The sequence below is a fragment of the Culex quinquefasciatus genome, chromosome 1 (assembly GCF_015732765.1).
Source record: "Culex quinquefasciatus strain JHB chromosome 1, VPISU_Cqui_1.0_pri_paternal, whole genome shotgun sequence".
NCBI lineage: Eukaryota > Metazoa > Arthropoda > Insecta > Diptera > Culicidae > Culex > Culex quinquefasciatus.
In genome coordinates, this window is record NC_051861.1 from 1,637,958 (window position 1) to 1,658,725 (window position 20,768).

Here is a 20,768-nt window from a genome sequence, read left to right on the forward strand (position 1 = left end):
TTTAAATGATCTGTATCGTACGCAAATATTTTTTACTTTTTATGATTTGTCATTTATTTTTTTCAACTTATATTTTAATTTTGTAAGCTTTAAATTTTATAAAACTCAAAAGTTCATAACGGATCAACTATGCAAAATCCTTGCAAATATCCGATCATTTAGCTACCATTACGATCTAGCCTTAACCTTTGGTATAATTGTCGATTTCGCTACGGTTGTCTCTAATTATGAAAATGAGTTAATCAAGAACCGGTGGAAACCCATTCAAAAAACAGTCGTCATCGGTCGGTAACAAACCTCATCGCTGCAAATTACACTTTTCCGATCTTCTGTGCGGCCCCAAAGCATAGTCATTCGCGCTAAACGCAACTTATCGCGCCGCAAACTGGATTTCCTCGCCTTGAATGGACTTTAATGAACATTTCTATTTGCAATTGCCGGTTTTCGAGCTAAATGATCGCCGAGCTAATAAGCCAAACGCACACGTTCACGTACGATTGACGATCGAAATCACCAAATTACCGTTGTTGGGCCAAATTAGTCGTCCCTCCTGTAATAATCGCCAACCCAGCAACAAATCGTGTACACATTCCGTAATTGTTGAGTACGAAAAGGGTTTGCTGGTTGCTGGTTTTTTTTCTCTCCGTGCCACCGCTTGAGGCGTTTCCTCGCGATCGACCGACCGACACTACACTTCTCTCGACAGTCAGTCTGCGAAGCACGTTCACCGATCGAAATGGGAATGGGGCAATGACATACAGTGTGTGTGTGTGTGTACTCCGACTAGCCCAGGCAGAAAAACAATTCATTTCAATATACGCGCAAACTAATTACAACCCACCAACAGCACTCCCATCCCGTCTCGCCGGTTCTCCCCCCTGAGGGGGCACTTTGGCCGCGACCGGCTAGAAGAACTGAGCGAGCGAGCGGGCGGGCGAAAAAAACGGCAACCTCATTAAGAACACATTTCCTAATTCAATTTATTCCGCCAGTCTGTCTCATCCCATCAGCAATACAGTCATAACGATCATCATCATCAGCAGCAGCAGCAGCATTCGCGAGAGCGCAACAATGGTGCTTTTGAGTCGGCTCGATACTGTGATCCCACGGCGGCGTTCGTCATCGGCGGAGATCATCATCTCCAGCATCAGCAGTTGGTGTTGAAGATCGACGAAGATCACGATAAGCCGGAACATCATCAGCAGCGCACGCAGCAGCGGTTTAATGGCGGCCGGTTTCTCACCGGAGTAGGCGGAGGACTTGGTGCTACCGACAACAGTCAATCGTCGGACTATGAGACCAGCAATGGACGGGAGATGCACGACAGCCTGTCGGACGACATGAGTCTGCTGGAGGAGCTGAGCATGTACGGCGGAGATAGCAACGAACAGGACGAGGATGGGTCCGACAGCAAGGACTCGTCATCGCCAAAGTTGCAACCGCCGGGTCTGGTCCACCCGAGATCGGTACAGTACCATAAGAATCAGCATTCAGGTGGCAACGGCATTCCCAGACAGTACGCAGTCCACCAGCTGGCGGACAAACAGCTGAAAACCAGTACAAATAGTCTACCTTCCACTAGCCGCAACTTTAGTCTACACCATAAGTTTAGGAATCACCAGAACGTAATCGATGCCAAAAGACGACAGTTTTTCCTGCCGCTGGAGCAGGAACCGTTCCAGCAGCAGACGAACCGGTCAAACATGACGGAGCTGCCGTCGCCGAGCAGTACGTCCCTGCACAGCGGCTACAGCCACCTGATCCTGGAGGACCTCGGCACCAAGTCCAGCTCGGCGCCGCTGCTCATGAAGAACGAGGAGGTCGAGCTGGGCGAGCGGAGGGTGAGTTGCTTACTTTTTCAACACTTTCAAAGATGAAATCTAACAAATTTTGTCGTTTTTCTTCTAATTTTCAGAACCTTAGGTACTCCCGATCGCAGAGTGACCGGCATCTAGCAGGTGAGCTCAATTTCAGATAATTATACAATTTTCTTAATTTGTTTTCTAATTTCCAACTGCCATGCGTCTCCATTCTACACTCAAGAGCTTAATTGTTTGGTGGAGACGCATGGTTTTTCTTTGAATGGAGAAAATAGGATCGACCGACAGCTCGATTCCAATCTAGTAAGCATAAGAGAGCACAAAGGTATCGAGCTGTCAAAAGCACGAAGCCACGCGCTTTGAAATCATTCAACATTTCATCAAATCAAAGAGCTTGAAAAATCACAGATTGATATTCATCGATAAATAACCTTTTCGAATAATTTCCAACCTTGAATGTTTGACTCATCCACGAAACTCGCTGACTTCATGAGATTAACTCGTGCAATCGCAATTACTGCCATCGACACACGACTAATTAGATTATCATCTACACGAAACGTAAATTAGCACTTGGCGCTGATTTCATCAACTATTCTAGCAAAATCATTCTTCCAATCCCAGCAGCAGAAGCACCCAGCTCCTCCAGCCCATCGAGAGGATAAATATTATTTTTGGTTCTCCGCGTAAAGACGCACGCGGACTTCAAGTGGTCCATGTCGGAACCTCTCGAAAGACAGAAATATCGCCTGGGAAGACCAAAAATATTCCCGATGCGGTCTGTATTGTCCCAAATTTTTGGTAACTCATTCTCGACGGTTTTTTTTCTTTCGTTATCTGTTTGGAATGGAATATTTTTCTAATGGCCAACCAAGCCCAATAAATCAGCCCACCTTTATTCCGAGAAGAATTAGGCATTCTTTTCGATTCTAAGACCCATTGTCTGCGAGTTTTGAACAAAAAAAAATCCCAAAATCGGTAAGGCAACCCCTTGAAAATGGAAATATGCTTAATTCAAGAGGTCGAGAACCACCGCAGCACACTCGAATTTATCACCCGTCCCGTTTTGCCCAAAAAAGGGATATCCTCATCACCCGACGCCGACGACGACGACGTTGACTGCTTGCTTTTGTGGACGACCTTCGCGACCACAGCAGCCGGCCGGAATGCATCTCTCGCGATGGCTGAGCTGAAATCTTCGTGGTGGCGTTGTTGCCTCCACACACACCGGATTGGATAAACATATAATATTCGCGCATTCGATATGACAGCAAGAATAGTGAGAGAAAAAAAAAGAAAAAAAAAACTTCTGGCGTAATGTTTGAGGTGGTCGTATGGTGGGTGGTGGTTGGTGCATGATTTAGCTTTTTTTATGATAAAGTATTGCGAAACAAATTGCTCGATTGAACCTTTTGAAATGTAACACTAGAATTATTCTCCAAGCCTGAATGCGCTTGAGAAGGGTACAAGGACATACCGTCATAGTAGTCGTCGTCGTCGTCATCATCGTTTGGTCATTGTTGGGACTGGTTAATGGTTCACCGTGTGGTTAAAACAGATTTTTGAGCAATTTGTTAGATCTAGGGGTGAGAAAGCTATAAGCATGACTAATGTGTTCAAGTTAAACATGTGTGTGTGTGTGTGTGCAACCAACCAAACGGGACCACGCGGTCGCTTCTTACAAATTGAGTTGTTTCCATGTATTTTTAGATCTACATTCTATACATGCAAATAACTCGCATAGGCATTTGGAAGGTGTTAGCTCTGCCGAGCTTCGGTGACCCATTTCTACGCTGGCTAGCCGAGCGCGAGGTCCCTCAGCTTTTATCGACAAGCCCCGCCCTGAAGAACGTTTGCACCAATCGGGTTCAAACGTTATTTAGAACTTCCGAACCCTTGTCAAATGGACAAGGACCCAGCGCGTATATAGTTTGATAGTAACAGTATTTCTAATTCCAGACGTCGCTCACCAAGCCGTGATGGCCTAGTGGTTAGCATTTTTGCTTACCAATCCAAAGGACGGGGGATCGAACCCCGACTCGGGCGACTTTGATTTTTCGTTCATGTTCAGAGTTTCAAGATTAATACTTCCTATACTTTCTCGTTGGGAGCAGATGGGAATCGAACCCAGGACCATTCGCTTAGAAAGCGAACACCGTAACCAGTCAGCCACGGCCGCTCCTTAATGTGTTCAAGTTAAACATGCTTTTTAAATCTCAAGCGCCCTCCATGGCAGCACTGCTTCATTAAAAATTTACTTTACCTCGAACTTCTCGATAACTTTTAAAAATATCAGCTGGATTGGTGATTTCATTACACACAAATTCAGAGCTAATTATGGTGTAAAAGTACAGTTTTGAAATGGAATACTAAATAAGTTTAGAAAAATGTTGTATTTATGTTGAAACAAACACAATAGTTAAAAATTTCTTCCCTATGTTGGTCAGAAACCATTTTTCGATAGTAATATGCAATACAATTTTGGATACCTACTTTCCATATACAAATAGTAGGCAAATTCGAGAAAATCCATACCTTAGAAATGCTTTTTGATCTACTTGACCGAAAAAAAGAAATGTTTGAATTTTAGTTTTTGAAAAAATTGTAAGTTTTTTGTATAAATAGAATTTCTAGCAATGCATATTTATTGGCTTTTTGAAAAAAATACATTCTTTTTTTAGGCTAATGCAAAATACTCTCTAGGATTTTATCAAAATTTCTCCAAAAAATTAAATATCAATGAAAATATGTATTGCTAAAAAAAGAATTTCCATTGATAAAGTTGTACAATCGATGGGATTTTTTTGTTGAGCAGATTTTTAATCCGGCTGAAACTTTTTTGGTGCCTTCGGTATGCCCAAAGAAGCCATTTTGCATCATTAGTTTGTCCATATAATTTTCCATACAAATTTGGCAGCTGTCCATACAAAAATGATATATGAAAATTCAAAAATCTGTATTTTTTGAAGGAATTTTTTGATCGATTTGGTGTCTTCGGCAAAGTTGTAGGTATGGACCAGGACTACACTGAAAAAAATGATAAACAGTAAAAAAAAATGTGATTTTTAATTTAACTTTTTGTCACTAAAACTTGAATTGCAAAAAAAACACTATTTTTATTTTTTTAAATATGTTTTAGGGGACATCAAATGCCAACTTTTCAGAAATTTTTTTTGGCTGTGCAAAAAATCTCTGACCGAGCTTTGAATTTTCGAATCAACACTAATTTTTTCAAAAAACCGAAATATTGGTCGCAAAAAAATATCAACTTCATTTTTCGATGTAAAATCAAATTTGCAATCAAAAAGTACTTTAGTGAAATTTTTATAAAGTGCACCGTTTTCAAGGGCCAAACATTCAATATTACGCCTTTTTGAAATGTTAGTCTTGATCTAAAAAAAATGAAGGATCGGAAAATTTCACGAATGTTTCATATTTTAACATTGAAAATCGGACAATTAGTTGATGAGATATCAACGTTAGAAAATGGTGGGTTGTTTGGGTGAGACTTAGAAAATATAAATTTTCCTGCTTTTTAAACCTTTGCATGGCAATATCTCAGCAACTTAAGGTCGTATCAACAAATTTCAAAAATGCAAAATAAAGAGAATTTTCTCAGCTTTTCAAAAATATTTTTTTCAAAAGTGGGCAAACATGCACAAAAAAAAATTTGGGACCAATGTTTCGATTTTTTGAAAAAATAGTGTTGATTCGAAAATTCATAACTTGGTCAAAGATTTTTTGCACAACCTGCAAATTTCTGAAAAGTTGGCATTTTATGTCCCCTAAAACATATCAAAAAATAAAAAAATAGTGTTTTTTTGCAAATCAAGTTTTAGTGACAAAAAGTGGAATTAAAAATCATTAAAAAAAATTTTACCGTGTATCATTTTTTTTCAGTGTAGTCCTTATCCATACCTACAACTTTCCCGAAGACAACAAATCGATCATAAAATTCCTTCAAAAGATACAGATTTTTGAATTTTCACATATCATTTCTGTATGGACAGCTACCGAATTTGTATGGAAAATTATATGGACAAACTAATGATGCAAAATGGCTTCTTTGGACATACCAAAGGCACCAAAAAAGTTTCAGCCGGATTAAAAAATACAGAAAAATCGAATAACCAAAATCTCAGAGAATTGCTCTGTTTCAAAACTAAAAGAGTTTGCAATTTTCAATTAAAAAAAATGCCCGTGAGTATTATATTTTTTTCACAGAGCTGAGAAAATTTCCAATATGTGCGTCTAAAAACAACGAAGATTAACCTTTTCAAATTTGACATACAGTAACTAAACTTAAAAAAAAAACAATAAACTTGAAGTTCCCAAGAGCCACAAACAGCATTTAATTTTCAAAAGTCGATATCTCAGAATCTAAAGGACCGAGTTTCGATGTTAAAAACAAATCATTCGTGAAATCAAGACTTTCAAACAAAAAAGTGCCGTATTTGGCCCTTTTCAAAAAAGATAGCTACAATAAATTGAAATCATAAGCCATTTCATTGAAAAAAAAAACTGTTGTTAAATGCTTTACATACCAGTTCAGTTGGGTTTCAATCATTAGTTTTGAAAACAGCGTAGTTTTAAAGTATAAAAAACCTTTTTGCGGTACCGGTAGCGGTATGCCAAAGCTGGCTTTATCATTCTAAAAAGGATATCAACACAGGAAAATAAGTTTTAAATTATTTTCAGCCGATTGCCTCTTTTGTTGTAATTTTTATAATCTTTGAAAAAATATTTTATTTGCCCCTTGATTTTTCTATATTTGTAACAGCCTAATTTGAATTAAAAACAAAGTTTTCTTGTAATTTTTTTTAAAGGATATTAGCCTCTGTCAAAAGTGTCAATAACAACAAGCTTGTGAATTATTTTAAAAATATCAAATATGAAAATTGCGCTAGAAAATCCAATAATTCAACTGTTTTAATACACACCGTGCCATACTCCTTCCGGAATCTGTGGTGGTGAGAACTCGAACTGAATGAAAAACAATAAAATAATGAAACTGCTCGGATATTCATAAACCGATACGGATTTACATTGCCCCTACCGAGAGAGCAAAATTTCGATTGGAAAATCGTTAACCAGAGAAAGCGGGAGAGCGAGAGGAAACGGGATTGTGTTCGATTGCTGTGGGATGGATTTTGAGCAATTACGTAGCTTAACTAAAAAGGAAGTTGAGCATGATTTACTGAAAATCAAAAAATGTTTAAATTATGCTTGGTGTAAAAAAATGTTTGATCCACGTGATTTACGGATGGCCCCGAGGACGAATGGTGGAAAATCAATTAAAGAGAAAATCGCTCCCACATGACGACGACGACGACCAACGGATGCTGCGATGCATCTTCATCGATCTCCTCACAATATTCATCATCATCGGACTTCCATCATCATCAACCGTTGTTGTTGTTGTTGTTGTTGCTGGACGACACGATGGGAGAATCGAGAGGATTGTTTGTTTACTGTTGGTGTGGGTTGGCTTGGCGATGTCAAAAGGATGCTGGCGATGGAAATGCTGTGCGTGCGTGAGAGAAAGAGACGATGGTCCTCAGGCCAGGCAGCATCCTCTCGGCGTTCGGCGTTCGGAGTTCGGAACCAATATGTGTGTATGCTAAATATGCTCTCCTCGGGACGGTGCAAAAGCTCCCTCTTCGCGCTGCCGAGCTGTGTGTGCATTGTTAATTGGCGAGCTTCTTTGTTTGTAGGCTGTAGGGCATTTTTAGGCTGCTGCTGTTGCTCATGCTGCTCGTTCTGGTGGCAGAGTGTTTTCCGTTCGGTTCTGTTAGTAGATGTTTGTAGTGGCGCAAATTATTATGTAACGATTAATCATTAGAAATCAAACAACAACAATCTAGCTGTAGCGCAAATCAATTTTCAATATGTTTCATCGCAGTGTGCTGTGAATGTAGGAGTCGGAAGTGGTGCTTTTTGCTGTGTGGTTTCAAACGCTTGTTAGCTTGCTAGGATTTTTGCTTTCTTCTATCGCCTTCCATCATTGCATCGTCGCACAGCCGTCTTCGATACATTTGTTCAGATTGTGTGACACCACCCCTCCTCCGCCCGTTCATCATCTTTTTCTGTGAGGAAAAGTCCCCCCCTCATCATCGCAGGGTGGACTACAAAATATGCATCGTAGAATGTCCAGCTTTCGCGAGTACAAATTTTTCCGCAGCTTTTCGGCCAAAATCGAAAACTGGAACGTCCGGAAGGCCGAATCGCTCTGGAAGCGGATGCGGGAACGGAAACTGGCAGGTAAATCGAGCAGACTTTTTTTCTGGTTGTTAACTTCCCCCGCCAACCCAAAGTGAGTCACCTCGAGCTCAATAACCCTACTTTGTGTGTCGAATATCGCGGTGCAGAACCCGCCAAGCCTAATTAATATTCCGTATGTTGTACGCTTGAAAAGAGCATAATTCATTTAGCATTCATACGGGGTACGTATTATAGAGAGACTTTTCATTCATCATCATCGTCACCTTGATGTGTGTTGTGTATAGTTATGTGCATCAAAAGCACAGTAGGCCGTTTTGGTGGGGCAGAAAACGGTGCGGAGGTAGCATGGAAGCGTCGTTGGTCGCGACATTAGTAGGCATTGCGCCTGTCAACTCCGTACACCACCAACTGTACGGTACGGTTGCCACTAGCAACAGTTGGTGGGAGAGAGCCGAAAAACTGTTGCTTTTGTGTTGAGCTGCTGCTGGTGTGTGGGAGAGCGAGCTTTGACTTTGTTATTTTTTATTTTGGGGAAAATGGGAAATTATGAGAGAGAGCGAGAGAGCGGAGCTTTTGGTCTAGATAAGTTTGATGATGTTTTGATGCTTGCTCACGTGCAAACTGTTGCATTTTTGTTTGGTAGTTTAATTTATTACGAACATTTCTATAGCTAGTTTGAAACATTGAAATCATTGAGTTTTTTTTGTTGTGATAATTCGCACAATAAAATTTCAAAAATTATAATGGGTTTAGCCTGAAAAATAAACGGCTAAATAAATTATGTTGGTCTTTATAAAAATTAAAACGAGCTTTGAAAATAAAACATTTTGTCCATTGCAATGGATCTCGTATCTGAGATAAAAACTCACCCGACCTAATCAGGCCCGATATCATCGCTTGAAAAAATATCTCTTATCAATCTCCAAATTTCAAACGTCTCAGCTGTGCGCGCTCTGTCCTTGTCCGCTGGGCTCAGTCTGTACTTAGCCACTCAGAAGTTTGAACCAAAAATTAATCGACCACCACCTCAAGCCAATCCCCAGATTGGGCTCTGTCATGTGATAAAATTTTCTCGTTCGATTTTTGCTCGTAAAAAACCCATCTTCCCCGTAACAAAATGGAACAACGAACCCCGTTGGCCGAGCGGAATCGCCGCGCCAAGATGCGCTTCCTGGCCGGGATCAAGAAGCATTACGAGGCCAAGCGGCAGACGTCGATGGAATCGCTCAACTCGACGACGGCGGAGCCCAAGAAGGTGGACCTGACCGTTCCGGGAACGCCCGTGTCGTCACGTTATTTGAGTACGCTTTCGCGGCCGGAGTCGGACACGGAAATGGACTCGGCGAAGGGTGAGACTGAGCTGCCGAACGAGATCGTCGTCAGCAGCTTGGTGATTGATCGGTTCCTGAAGGACATGAAGGGGTTGGGGGTGGAGGAGCAAGCGCAGGTTGATGGTGAGGAGAAGGACGGTGGAGAGGAGCTGGGGGAGACGGCACAGGAGTACTTTAAGGAGTCGGATCAGCAACGGGCGTACCAACGATCGTTCAGCAAGGCCGCTCAAACGTTGCACACGGCTGAGGTGAAGAGTCCGGTGGTGAAGCGGTATTTTGAGGAGTCATCCGCCAAACAGAGTTACAGTCGGGAATTTAGTGAGGCCGTCAACGAGCTGGACCCGGTGAAGGTTAAGGAGGATCCCTTGGTGGACGATTCCAAGTCGGCGACGCGAGGTTACAAGTCGTCGGTGCCGGGAACGCCCATCAGCTCGAAGCTGTTGCACAAGTTGAAGAACTCGAATTACATAAGTGACTCGTCGGATGACGAAGGGGACGGACCGAAGAGTTCGACGGCCCTGGCGGATCCACTGGATAAGTTTATCAAAGATATGGAGCAGTTGAAGGCGCTGAAAGAGAGCAACATGGCCAAGATCGAGAAGCAGCCGTTGATTGACTTCTCCGTAGACGAGTACTTGGAATCATCGAAGGAGGCCAAGACGTACGCGAGGTCGTTTTCGCAAGCAGTGCAGACATTGAACGCGAGTGAAGTCAAGAACCCGGTGATCAAGGACTACTTTGACCAATCGGAGGAGATGAAAACGTTTAGGCGGGAATTTTCCGAAGTGTACCAGGAGTTGAGCGAAAAGCCTACGTCTACTAAGGTAGATGCAGTGGAAAAGAAGGTGGAGAAGGTCGAGCGGAAGTTGGAGACAAAACCTGATGAGGCTCAAGAGATATTGAAGCAAATTCTGGAAACAAAGTTTGAACCGCCCAAGTTGGAAAAGCGCGAGTTCAAGGACGACTTTTCCGTGGATGCCTACTTGGACACGTCCGAGACGAAGAAGACCTACGCACGCACCTTTTCGGAAGCGGCGCAAACGCTGCACTCGAGCGACGTGAAGAATCCGGCCGTCCGCGAGTACTTTGATCAGTCCGAGGCGAAGCAATCGTTCCGTCGAGAATTCTCCGAAGTTTATCAGGAGGTGTTGAACGTAACCGAGTTTGCACGTGATGTTGTGGCAGAAAAAAGTGCAACCGTTAGCACAAAGACAACGGCATCATCTGACCAACAGCAGGAGCAGGAGCCTCAACAGGCTAAAGATAACGAACAAAGCGCGAAATCAATTTCACGCTCCGGTGGCGATGAAGATGGATCAGCACCAGCTCCCGACTCGGAGCTTGCCCAGTATAAGCGAAGCGTATCCGTTCCCGGTACACCGATCAACTCGAGAAAGCTATTCCCGAAACAGCAACAACAACAACAACAACAGCAGCAGATGCGCGACGGTGCAAAGCAATCAGATAGTACGTATTATGCCAAGGCAGAAATTCCGCTGACACCGCGCTTGCACAGTAGGAAACAGCACGTAGAGCGTTACTTTGCGGCCAGTCTGTTTCGGCGGCGGACACGCAGCTTCTCTGCGGCTGCGTCAGGCTCGGACAGCGACTCCGACGGTGGTGGCACGAACAGGCCTGATAAGCTATTCTATCTTGCAGATGCCAACAACAACAACAACAATGGTGCTTCTTCAGCTGCTGGCGTCGTCCCGAAGAACCGTGCCCAGTCTGCTACCGCCGATTGCAGTTTGGAGAAGGAGTTTTGGAAGAAATTTGGTGCTTCGGAAATTTAATGTCTTTCATTGATTGTTATTAATAAAGTATAATTATGTAGGAGATGATCGTGTTGTTTATTTTTGAACAGTTGAAGAATGCCTTTTTGTTGGGATTAAAACAGCAGTGACTAATGACGATTTTTGTTTTTCAGAAATCGAAGCCATTGAAGCGTGTCGATGGCTCCGTGCGGCCGGATTCCCACAGTACGCCCAGATGTACGAAGGTTCGTAGGTGACAAGCTCAACAAGTCTACCACGTACTAATCCTGCTTTAACCCCGTAGATCACCAGTTTCCGATCGAGATCAATGACGTGGCGAAGGATCATCCGTTTTTGGAGAACGACCCGCTGCAGTCGCTGTACCGGCGGTTGCAAACGTTAAACCGGTGCGCCAACATGCACATTGACACGCATCAGCATTCCCACCCGCCAAAGCAGAGCGAAGACTCGGACGACGATAGCTGTGCCCTGTCGGAGGCTTGGACGTTTGCCCACAACAGTCGGCGGTGGTCGCGAGTTGAAGATGCGGCTGGGTTGGTGAGCGTGATCAAGCAGAAGCACGGCAACAAGAGCGACGTCAGTACGGTTAACGAGACGGATTCGGCGGAGGAATCTTCCAAGAGTGGCTCCAAGACGACGACCACGGACGATAAGGAGAACTGGGGTGACGACGGGGTCACGTTGAGCATTCTGTCGGACAGTGACACGGGAGATGGACCGGTGCGGCTTCGCAGGACTGGCAGCGAACGACTCAAAGATGGTGCTAAAGCTTTGCTCCGGCGGGTGGAGTCAATCAAGTCCCGCAGGAGGAAGCGCCAAAACCGGGACGGACTGGTCCTAAGTGGACCCCACTCATCGAGCTTATCACCGGTGCACCATCCGTTGGACGACCTGAAGCACATGGATTTGATGTCGTTTTCGAATCCATCGTCTCCGCGTCCTTCGGCAGCGGCACTCGGTGACCACAGACGGGACAACAACACACTCGGAACGAACGAGATCGTGTCGAATCTGCTGTCGCCGTACACGCTGAGTCCGTTCGGTCACATGGCTCAGGAGGATCACGGCGGGAAAAAGGAGCACAAACGAAGCACCACAAATCGTTCTAGTCCGTTGCACTTTTTCATCCAGCTGCAGGAGGCCAAGTCGGGCGACGATTCGTCATCGATCTGCAGCGAAGACAGTCAGGATTTGAACACCGGGTACTTTGCGGGAAGGGTGGTGAAGACGCCGAGCAAGAAGTATCCCAAGGCGAAGAAGCTGCTGCGAAACAAGGTCACTGCGGACGATTCGGGGGCCCTTTCGGACTCGGAGTACCAGTCGAAGTTACGCCGGGCCAAAGTTTCGAGTGACTTGAAGGAAACCAGCAGCAATACACTTCAGGTGTCCAAGCTGAACCGAGGTGGATCGTTGAATCTGGGGAAGAATTCCAAAAAATATCGTGATGCATTCCATAATCGCTCGATGCGAGTTGCCAAGACTAGTGACGAGAAGGGTGGCGGTGGCGGCGGTGGTGAGGACAAGAAGCGTCCTACGGTGGCCAGATGGCACAGCTTCCAACAGCCGAAAAACTCCGAAGGACATCGGATGAGCATAGTCGACTTCAAGGACAGTAACGCCAAGGACAAGGGAAGATACTCCGGTGGCACGACAATCTACGAGATGTCTTGCGGTCAGCTGTTGGTAGTTCGCAAGCTGGCTCTGGTCACGCTGACAGGATGTATGGAGCGCTACTGCCCGACGCATCGTTCCGGCTGGAACTGGGAACTGCCCAAGTTCATCAAACGTATCAAAACACCAGACTACAAAGACCGACGGATATTTGGCATTCCACTAGTCCTTAACCTGCAAAGATATGGCAACACACTTCCGGAGATCATCCAGATGGCACTGACCTGGCTGGAGCAGAACGCACTGGACCAGGTCGGGTTGTTCCGCAAGCCGGGCGTCAAGTCGCGGATAGCGAAACTCAAATCGACCGTCGAATCGTGCAATAACGTTTCCAACCGGATGGACATTTTCGACGATCACCACGCGTACGACGTGGCCGACATGCTGAAGCAGTACTTTAGAGAGTTACCGGATCCGCTGCTGACTGCCAAGCTGTCGGAAACGTTCGTGGCCATCTTCCAACGTAAGTTCCACTTGAATATAATCTTAAAGTAACTTCTAACGTTTTGATTTCCCTCCCAGATCTTCCGGTCGATGTTCGCTACGATGCGGTGCAGTCGGCCATCCTTCTACTGCCCGACGAACACCGAGAGGTGCTGTACACCCTGTTGAGCTTCCTGGGCAAGGTCGTGTCCAAGGCATCCCAGAACCAGATGACCGCGAACAATTTGGCCGTTTGTCTGGCGCCGTCACTGTTTTACTCCATTTCCGGTAGCAGGTAAGCTCGAAATCCCATAATCCATCTATTCAACCTTCTAAGACCTGCGCATCCACCCGCAGATCGTCAACGGCATCGCCACGTCGCAAGAAGGGCGCCACCGGCCAGCCCGACGAGAAGGAGCTGAACGAGACGCGCGCGTCGCACGACTGTCTGGCGTATCTAATCCAGAACTATCGCACGCTGTGGACCATCTCGAGCGAGCGGATGCGCAAGTGTAGCTTCAACTACATGGAGGAATCGAAGCCGGTTCCGCTGGAGTCGTTGGGGGCGGAGTTGCACGTGCAAAACTGGCGCGGCTACCTGACCGAGTGCATCAAGGAGTGCGTCCGGGAGGGGAAGGAGCGGTGAGTTTGAGGTGTTAGAGTCTTGATAAATCATATAATAAACATTTTGATTTTAGACCACGTGGCTGGGTTTCGCTCAACTCGGCCGACCCCAGTGTGACAGTGTACTTCAAGAAGGTGGGCGATGGCCACCCGTTGCGGCTGTGGAAAACGGTGACCGAGGTTGAGGCACCGCCGACGGAGGTCATCAACCACATCCTGAACGAGCGGCACCTGTGGGACGACCATCTGCTGAAGTCGCGCACCGTCGAGCGGCTGGACGGCGATACGGACGTGTTTCAGTACGTGTGCGGCCAGCCGATTACGGATTATTGCGTGTTGAGGTGAGCAGGATTTTTGTTAAAGGTGGTTTGGTATTTGGATTTTGGGAAAATTCATTTATCTTTAGCAGGATAAGGTTCCAGGATTTTTCCCGTACATGATAAACCTTTCTACAAAACTATTCTTTGGACACCAAGTAGAGACGCTTTTTAGAAGCTGTAATTGAACGTCAATTGCCAATATCCCGACCACTCAATAAAATTCATGATTGTTGTGCTTAAAATGGTCTGATAAGTTATTGAAATAACAGAGGCAAATAACAGACAATGCTCTGAAAATTACATGAAAATAACAAAAATTGTGTATCCGTCCGTGTGTCAAAAACATTTACGTTATTGATTTGTAATTGCAAGATCAAAGCTAGTTATTTTCTTGTTATTCGCAGAAAATTTTTCATGAGCTCTGTTATTTCAACAAATGTTTTGTTTCAAAAACATTCGAGAAATCATCTGGATAGAGTTTGGATGTTAAACAATCAAACATACCTGCACAAAATCTTAGTTACAATCTTAATTACTTAGCTATATTTTACAAAAATATAACAAGGTTCCTGGAATCCTGTAATAGTAGTTTTACAACAAGTTGCAAAAAAATGATTTTTTCAGCACGAGTCGTACATTTATCAAACGAGGTTCACCGAGTTGGATAAATACGACGAGTGATGAAAAAAATAAGTTTTACAACGAGTTCCAATTCCAATTCCAGTTTTGCAATTCCAAAAAAACACCATTTGAACAGAATTATAGGACAAATGTCCATGAATCGTTTAAATCAATATTTTTTTGAAAAGTTCAACCTTTCCTAACAAGTGCTGAAAAGTTCCACCTTCAGCATCCATTTCAGTGCTGAAAAGTAGAACTTGTCAGCATTTGTTTTGAAATGGGTTACTATTCGATTCTGTTATTTTTGGTAGAGAAAAGCAGGATGTTACATCGTTCGAGAATGACAGGAAAAGTAAGTAATTTCACGAAGGAATTGCAAAAAAATATTATTTTTGCAATTCCGCTGTGAAACTATCAACATTTCCTGTCCTTATGTAGAAACGAATCGGCCTACTTTTCCCTACCAAAAATAACAGAATGGAAATTTAATACCTTTCAATACCAGTGCTGAAAAGTTGAACTTTTCAACACTAGTATCGAAAAATGGGGGGTCTCGTGGCGCAGGGGTAGCGGCTTCGGCTGCCGATCCCGATGATGCTATGAGACGCGGGTTCGATTCCCGCCTTATCCACTGAGCTTCTATCGGATGGTGAAATAAACGTCGGTCCCGGTTCCTCCTGTCTCGTCAGAGGCGCTGGAGCAGAAATCCCACGTTAGAGGAAGGCCATGCCCCGGGGAGCGTAGTGCCAATAGTTTCGTTTCGTTTCATCGAAAAATAACATTTCTCAATATTTTTTTTTTGTTTTGAACGGTGAATTTACTCAACACATGGATGCTTGACATAAAATTTCATTAAAAAATAATTTTTCGGAATTGGAAAAAATGTTTGTTAGCAACTCGTTGCAAAACTTGATTTTTTCAGCACTCGTCATAAACCTCGTTGGATACATGTACAACTCGAGGTGAAAAAATCTTTTTTTGCTACTTGTTGCATAAACTACTATTTAATGTTTTTCCACATTTTCAATCTAAGTAAAGGTAACATTGCAACATAAACCTGGTAATATTACATCTAAAAATTTTACATTGTCAAAATTTACAGATTTTGTTATTGAGTAATGGCAATTATTATGCCACTGTAAAATGATCATGGTAATATTACAGAGGGGAATGTACACAAATTGTGTGTCAGCATGTGTAATATTGTAATATTGTCTCGAAAATGGGTAAATATCCATCTTTTTAAAACATAATGTGAATTGTGGTAAAATTACATCAATATTCTACCAAAATTCAACTTTTTTACTGTGTAGAGTTTCCGGAATAAAAACATAACTTGTTGACTTATTTATTAAATGTCGATTTTTGAAACAGAAAAAATATACATCGACTAAAAACAGAAGTTAAATTCATCTTTTAGCGAAAATGAAATCCTTAAAAATTATTTTACTCTATCTACGGGGAAATTTTCGTATGTTTGGCAGATTAAGCACTCGCTCCTAACTCAATCCAATTAGCTGATTTTCACTAGTTAAACAACTAATTTTGCACAACTTTTGAAAAAACGTGCTTGCTCACTTCTTATTGAGCTATTTATCACTCGATTACAGTTGAAAACGCTTTAAATGAGTTGTAATCGAATGTGAAAGTGCTGAAATGGCAACATTGGAGGCACGCTGAAATAAAATACTGTTCTCCTAGAATTCATGTTTTAAATCATAAAGATATTTTCTATAATTTTTTTATCTTGATTTTTTATTTCGTAACTTTAAGTTAGGCATAGTTGCACAAAAAAGTGTAATTATAAAAGGTTGAAAATTTGGTTGTTGAATATTCCCTCATTTTCGATGTAAAGTTACTTCCTTTTTTGTGGGAAAATAACAATTACACATAAAATGATGTTAGTTTACACATTTTTTGAAGGCATTATCACACATTTTTTTCTGGCAAAATCTCATTCAAAAATTAAATGTTACAAAAAAAATATCTCATTTTTGAAAACATTGACAATGTTACATAAACAAGTAAAAATTTTATAAAACATTCCATTATAAATTAGAATATTGCACTTAATTGGCTCTGAATAACGTTTAACTCTTTTAACACAAAGAGCGCAAAATATTCGATTTATGGGATTTATCTAGTTTGCCGTGCATAAAAAATCTCCAAAAACATGCTGATGTTTGAGATTTGCGTTCAACAAACCATGCTCGGTAATTACGGCTAGGTTAAGATGCTATTCAATCAGAAGTTACAGCACCTAGCCATAAAATAATGTTAATCTGCTAAAAAACTGAATTTAAAAAAAAATGTTTAAGCAAAATCAAGGTCATCTGGTTAGCAATTACTTTGTAAAACAATAATATTGACTATTTCGTACAATAATCGTTGTAAATTGTGTTTTGCTGCTACTTTAGAAAAATATGTAGCTATTAAGATTTTTATGTTCATAAACCATTTCGTTTTTTAAGGATTAATATTGGAATGAAACATGTTTCAATTAAATATCATAGAATTTTGAAAATAGAGTAAACGGGTTAATATTTCTCAAAATTCTACTCGCAGACAATGGAACACCCAGCAATCGCGCGGAACCTGCGTCATCGTCGAGGTTTCCATCAGCCACAACGGCGCCCAGCTGCTGCTGGACGGGGTGCGCGGCGTCGTTCTCGCCTCGCGGTACCTCATCGAACCGTGCGGCAGCGGCAAGTGCAAGCTGATGCATCTGTCCCGGGTGGATATGAAGTAAGAGATTGGAGGCGATTTTCTGAATTTTGATTATTAAATTGATTGATTTGTTTCTTTTAGGGGTCGCACACCGGACTGGTACAACAAAAACTACGGCCACATCTGCCAGCAATATCTATCGAGAATCAAAAAGTTTTTCGAACATTACACCGAGGGACCTGAGAGCAAAGTATAATTACACACAATCACTCAAAAAAAAAAACACACACACACAATTACTACACAAGCAAGCACACAAACCAACACATTCAGCACTGCCGCAAGGCAAGAGGTGTTAAATAGTTAAGGGAATTTATCAAATACACCACAAGCAAAAGGAATAAATTTATTGTCGATGCCAGAAAGCAATGTATCAAACACAAACAGTCTCCAAACATTCCAAATTTTTTGATTACCAAGTGCCTAAACCATGATATTTTCTTAGTATTTCTGTTCGAGAGCGGGAGCGGTAGAGACAAAACCGGTCACCATGTTAGGAAGAAGAGGAAGAAGACGATGACAAAAACAAACAAACACACAAACAAGAGAAGTTATGAGAAACAAAACTAAAACTAGTCCAAGCAAATCAACTTAACCAATTTCACAAAACTTATAACATTGAATCACGTGTTTTTTTTATTTTATAGTTATTATTGTTAAAGTTTATATCGATAGTACGATAGGGAGTGCAGCAAACACAAAACATGAGAAAATAATAAATTACCGAAAGCAAATATGGAAGCAGAAGAAGGAATAAAATGAAAGCAAATAATCTCAGTACCGTTATTCTTATGGGACCAATGTCAATAAGTAATATCCAGAGGTCTTCATTGTATGGTCAGTCAGTGCCAATAAATGTTCATTTTCCCCTCCAAAAAAATAAGAGAAATGAAAGAATCAATTGTTGTATTGGAAAAAAACACAAGAAAACCCATGTTACTACTAATGAATGGATGATTAAAGAAATAATAAAACAAACCGAACTGTAAGATTTCCAGATTTTCGCTTTTATTTTTATTGTTTTAATCTCACTTTGCTTTCCCAGTATTCGTGGTTGAAATTTTTCTTAACTATCCGAAACGACTTCTTAACGTAACGTATAAACTTGTGTGTTTTGAAATATTGTAAGATGACTTTTTCTTTGTTTGATACTCGTAAATAGGGAAGAGAAACGCACACACGCAAACACCGCAATCCGTGATTAGTTGAAAAAGCGAATCACTCCTTTCAAGAGTCCGCCACGTCCATCCGAGCGCGGTCGTCGCTGGGTGCCGCCGGAATCGGTGACCGATCGCTGGGCTGCGGGAGAAGTTGTGGTGGAGGCGGCGGTGGTGACGCCTTCATCAGATAGTTGGTCGCACTGCAGATCGCGTCCAGTGAGATTTTCGACGCCGAAATCCGAGCCTCGATGTCGCTGCTGACCACCGGAACAAACGGTGGCGAAGGGGCGTCCAGCGCGTGCTTCTTCGGGTGGTGATGGTTCTGGTCCTTGGGAAGCTTCGCCAGATGGTGGAGATCGGTGGCCGACGGGTGGTCGTCGGGTTTGGGGCGTCGCATTTTAGCACCGCCGTGCTTGGAGAAATGCTTTGCGGTCAGCTTGGCGGGTTTGTCCTCGGTGGGGTTTGGGGGGAAGGAGGATGCTGACGAGGATGGGGGAAATGGTGGGGTTGGGGAAGAGAGGGAGGATGGTGGTGAGGTGGAGGGCGTTTTGGAGGCCACTTTTGGTTCCTTGGGTCCTTGGCTGGGTGGACCGGTTGAGTCGCCGTCTTGCTTTTTCCACTTGGTGCGGCGGTTCTGGAACCAGATTTTGACCTGAAAGGATAAAGAAAAAATCTTCAATTAACCAAATCTAACTTTGTTGCATGACATTTTAGAGCTTTGGTGTCTTCCGTAGAGGCTATGTAAAATTATTATATAAACACGTGAGGCACGTGGTTCTATACAATTTTCCCTTTAAAATAAGACATTTTTAAATGAAGGTATCTCGAGTACCATAAACCGGGGTGACTTTGATAGGATTACAATTTGTTTTTGGAATATTTTCTAACAGGTAAGGTATTTCTCAAGATTATTATTTTTAGAACATGTACTGGGGTAGGCCACACAAAGTCCATGCACTTTTTTGGATTTTGTTTTTCAATGGCGTTTAGAAACATTCTTAGTTTGAATTCCGGGGTGACTTTGAAGGTAATTGTTTTTCTTGTTAAAATCATATTTAAGATGTTCAAACTTTATTTGTACGTTAAATGTACCATCACTGAAGTAGCTGGTATAGTGTTTAAGAAAAAAAATCAATGTTTATATTTTGTTAACCAGGTTTATAAACTTTTTAACAAAATACATATAAATTGCAGGTAACATTCTTAAAAAGTGTGAATTTTGCCGGAAATTTATTAAAACTAGTTATGTTTATAAAATTATCGATTTATATGACATTTTATAGTAAATTTGAAGCATGAATCACAAGTTTTCACATTTTTCATCAAATTTGTTCAACTAAAATTGCCTATAAATTTGGCGATCTTTTTCATTTTTTTTTCAAAAACGCATATTATTTATTATTTACTTAATTATTAAACCTTCATGTAGTGGAAAATTGTTCAAAGAATCCGAAAATGCATTCCGTTTTCCGATTCTAAATCATGTTCATTGAGAAAATCATGACACTTTGATGAGTTTTCAAAATTTTATGGAAAGTTGATTTTGAGGTACTTTGAACACTTCCACGGTCAGTATGATTCTAAACAATTCCGTACGTATTTTTATTGTACTCTTCATTTTGCGGAAAAATCGCCAAACTATCAAAGTCACCCCATTTTACGGTATTAAGAAAAACACCCCTGAGATTTTTCAGCGTTTCTAGTGCTAGACCTCCACTTTCAATTGCAATCTAGCGCCTTTTTGAAATATTTAAGTATAAATTTGCACCTTTTTAACCTTAAATGGCTGTTTTTTCCTTAAATTTGATCATAGAAGGCGTAGATTGCGAGATAAAATTTTAGTATCATTGAAAAAGTTGCTTGAATTGGCAAGCCCAACATCTTTTTAGAAGACAAAGAAAAAACCCAAAGATATTCCTGAGAGATAGATTTTCAAAATCGTTAGACAATGATTTTTTCAAAAAATATCGGTTTAAATTGCCATTTAAACAGGTTTTGAACCATGTTTTATAAAAGAGTTATTTATTTGAAAATTTAGCTACTTCAAATGCCTTAAGTTTGTTTATATTTTTCC

The 20,768-nt window shown here is 41.9% G+C and overlaps 3 protein-coding genes across 13 annotated transcripts in view; 2 read left to right on the top strand and 1 right to left on the bottom strand.

Annotated features, from left to right (window-relative positions):
- The window catches only part of LOC6032078 (rho GTPase-activating protein 7), a 47,911-nt gene extending 29,497 nt beyond the window's left edge, over positions 1–18,414 (top strand). The window contains exons 3-11 of the mRNA XM_038248830.1: positions 993–1,841; positions 1,916–1,958; positions 11,301–11,372; positions 11,432–13,282; positions 13,342–13,537; positions 13,600–13,884; positions 13,941–14,207; positions 17,373–17,552; positions 17,616–18,414. Coding sequence (XP_038104758.1) covers positions 993–1,841; positions 1,916–1,958; positions 11,301–11,372; positions 11,432–13,282; positions 13,342–13,537; positions 13,600–13,884; positions 13,941–14,207; positions 17,373–17,552; positions 17,616–17,730 — 3,858 coding nt within the window. The 3' untranslated portion in view covers positions 17,731–18,414. The remainder of the gene's footprint in view (positions 1–992; positions 1,842–1,915; positions 1,959–11,300; positions 11,373–11,431; positions 13,283–13,341; positions 13,538–13,599; positions 13,885–13,940; positions 14,208–17,372; positions 17,553–17,615) is intronic.
- LOC119765284 (uncharacterized protein PF11_0207-like) lies at positions 8,090–11,205 on the top strand. Its single transcript, XM_038248831.1, has 2 exons — positions 8,090–10,840; positions 11,033–11,205. Exons 1-2 carry the CDS (start codon positions 9,160–9,162, stop codon positions 11,164–11,166), a joined length of 1,815 nt encoding a protein of 604 aa, XP_038104759.1. The 5' UTR covers positions 8,090–9,159; the 3' UTR covers positions 11,167–11,205.
- A 109-nt stretch (positions 18,415–18,523) lies between the features above and the next one.
- The window catches only part of LOC6032080 (homeobox protein Hox-A3a), a 51,348-nt gene continuing 49,103 nt past the window's right edge, over positions 18,524–20,768 (bottom strand). For all 11 annotated transcript variants that reach the window (XM_038248842.1, XM_038248841.1, XM_038248838.1 and 8 more), the window contains one exon: positions 18,524–19,346. In XM_038248842.1, the coding sequence (XP_038104770.1) occupies positions 18,762–19,346 (585 nt within the window). In that variant the 3' untranslated portion in view covers positions 18,524–18,761. The remainder of the gene's footprint in view (positions 19,347–20,768) is intronic.

Bases quoted from the DNA above. Each gene is read 5' to 3' on its own strand.
- LOC119765284 (XM_038248831.1), top strand. From the start codon at position 9,160: ATGGAACAACGAACCCCGTTGGCCGAGCGGAATCGCCGCGCCAAGATG. The intron at 10,841-11,032 runs GTACGTATTATG...TCTATCTTGCAG, and splicing joins CGGTGCAAAGCAATCAGATA to ATGCCAACAACAACAACAAC.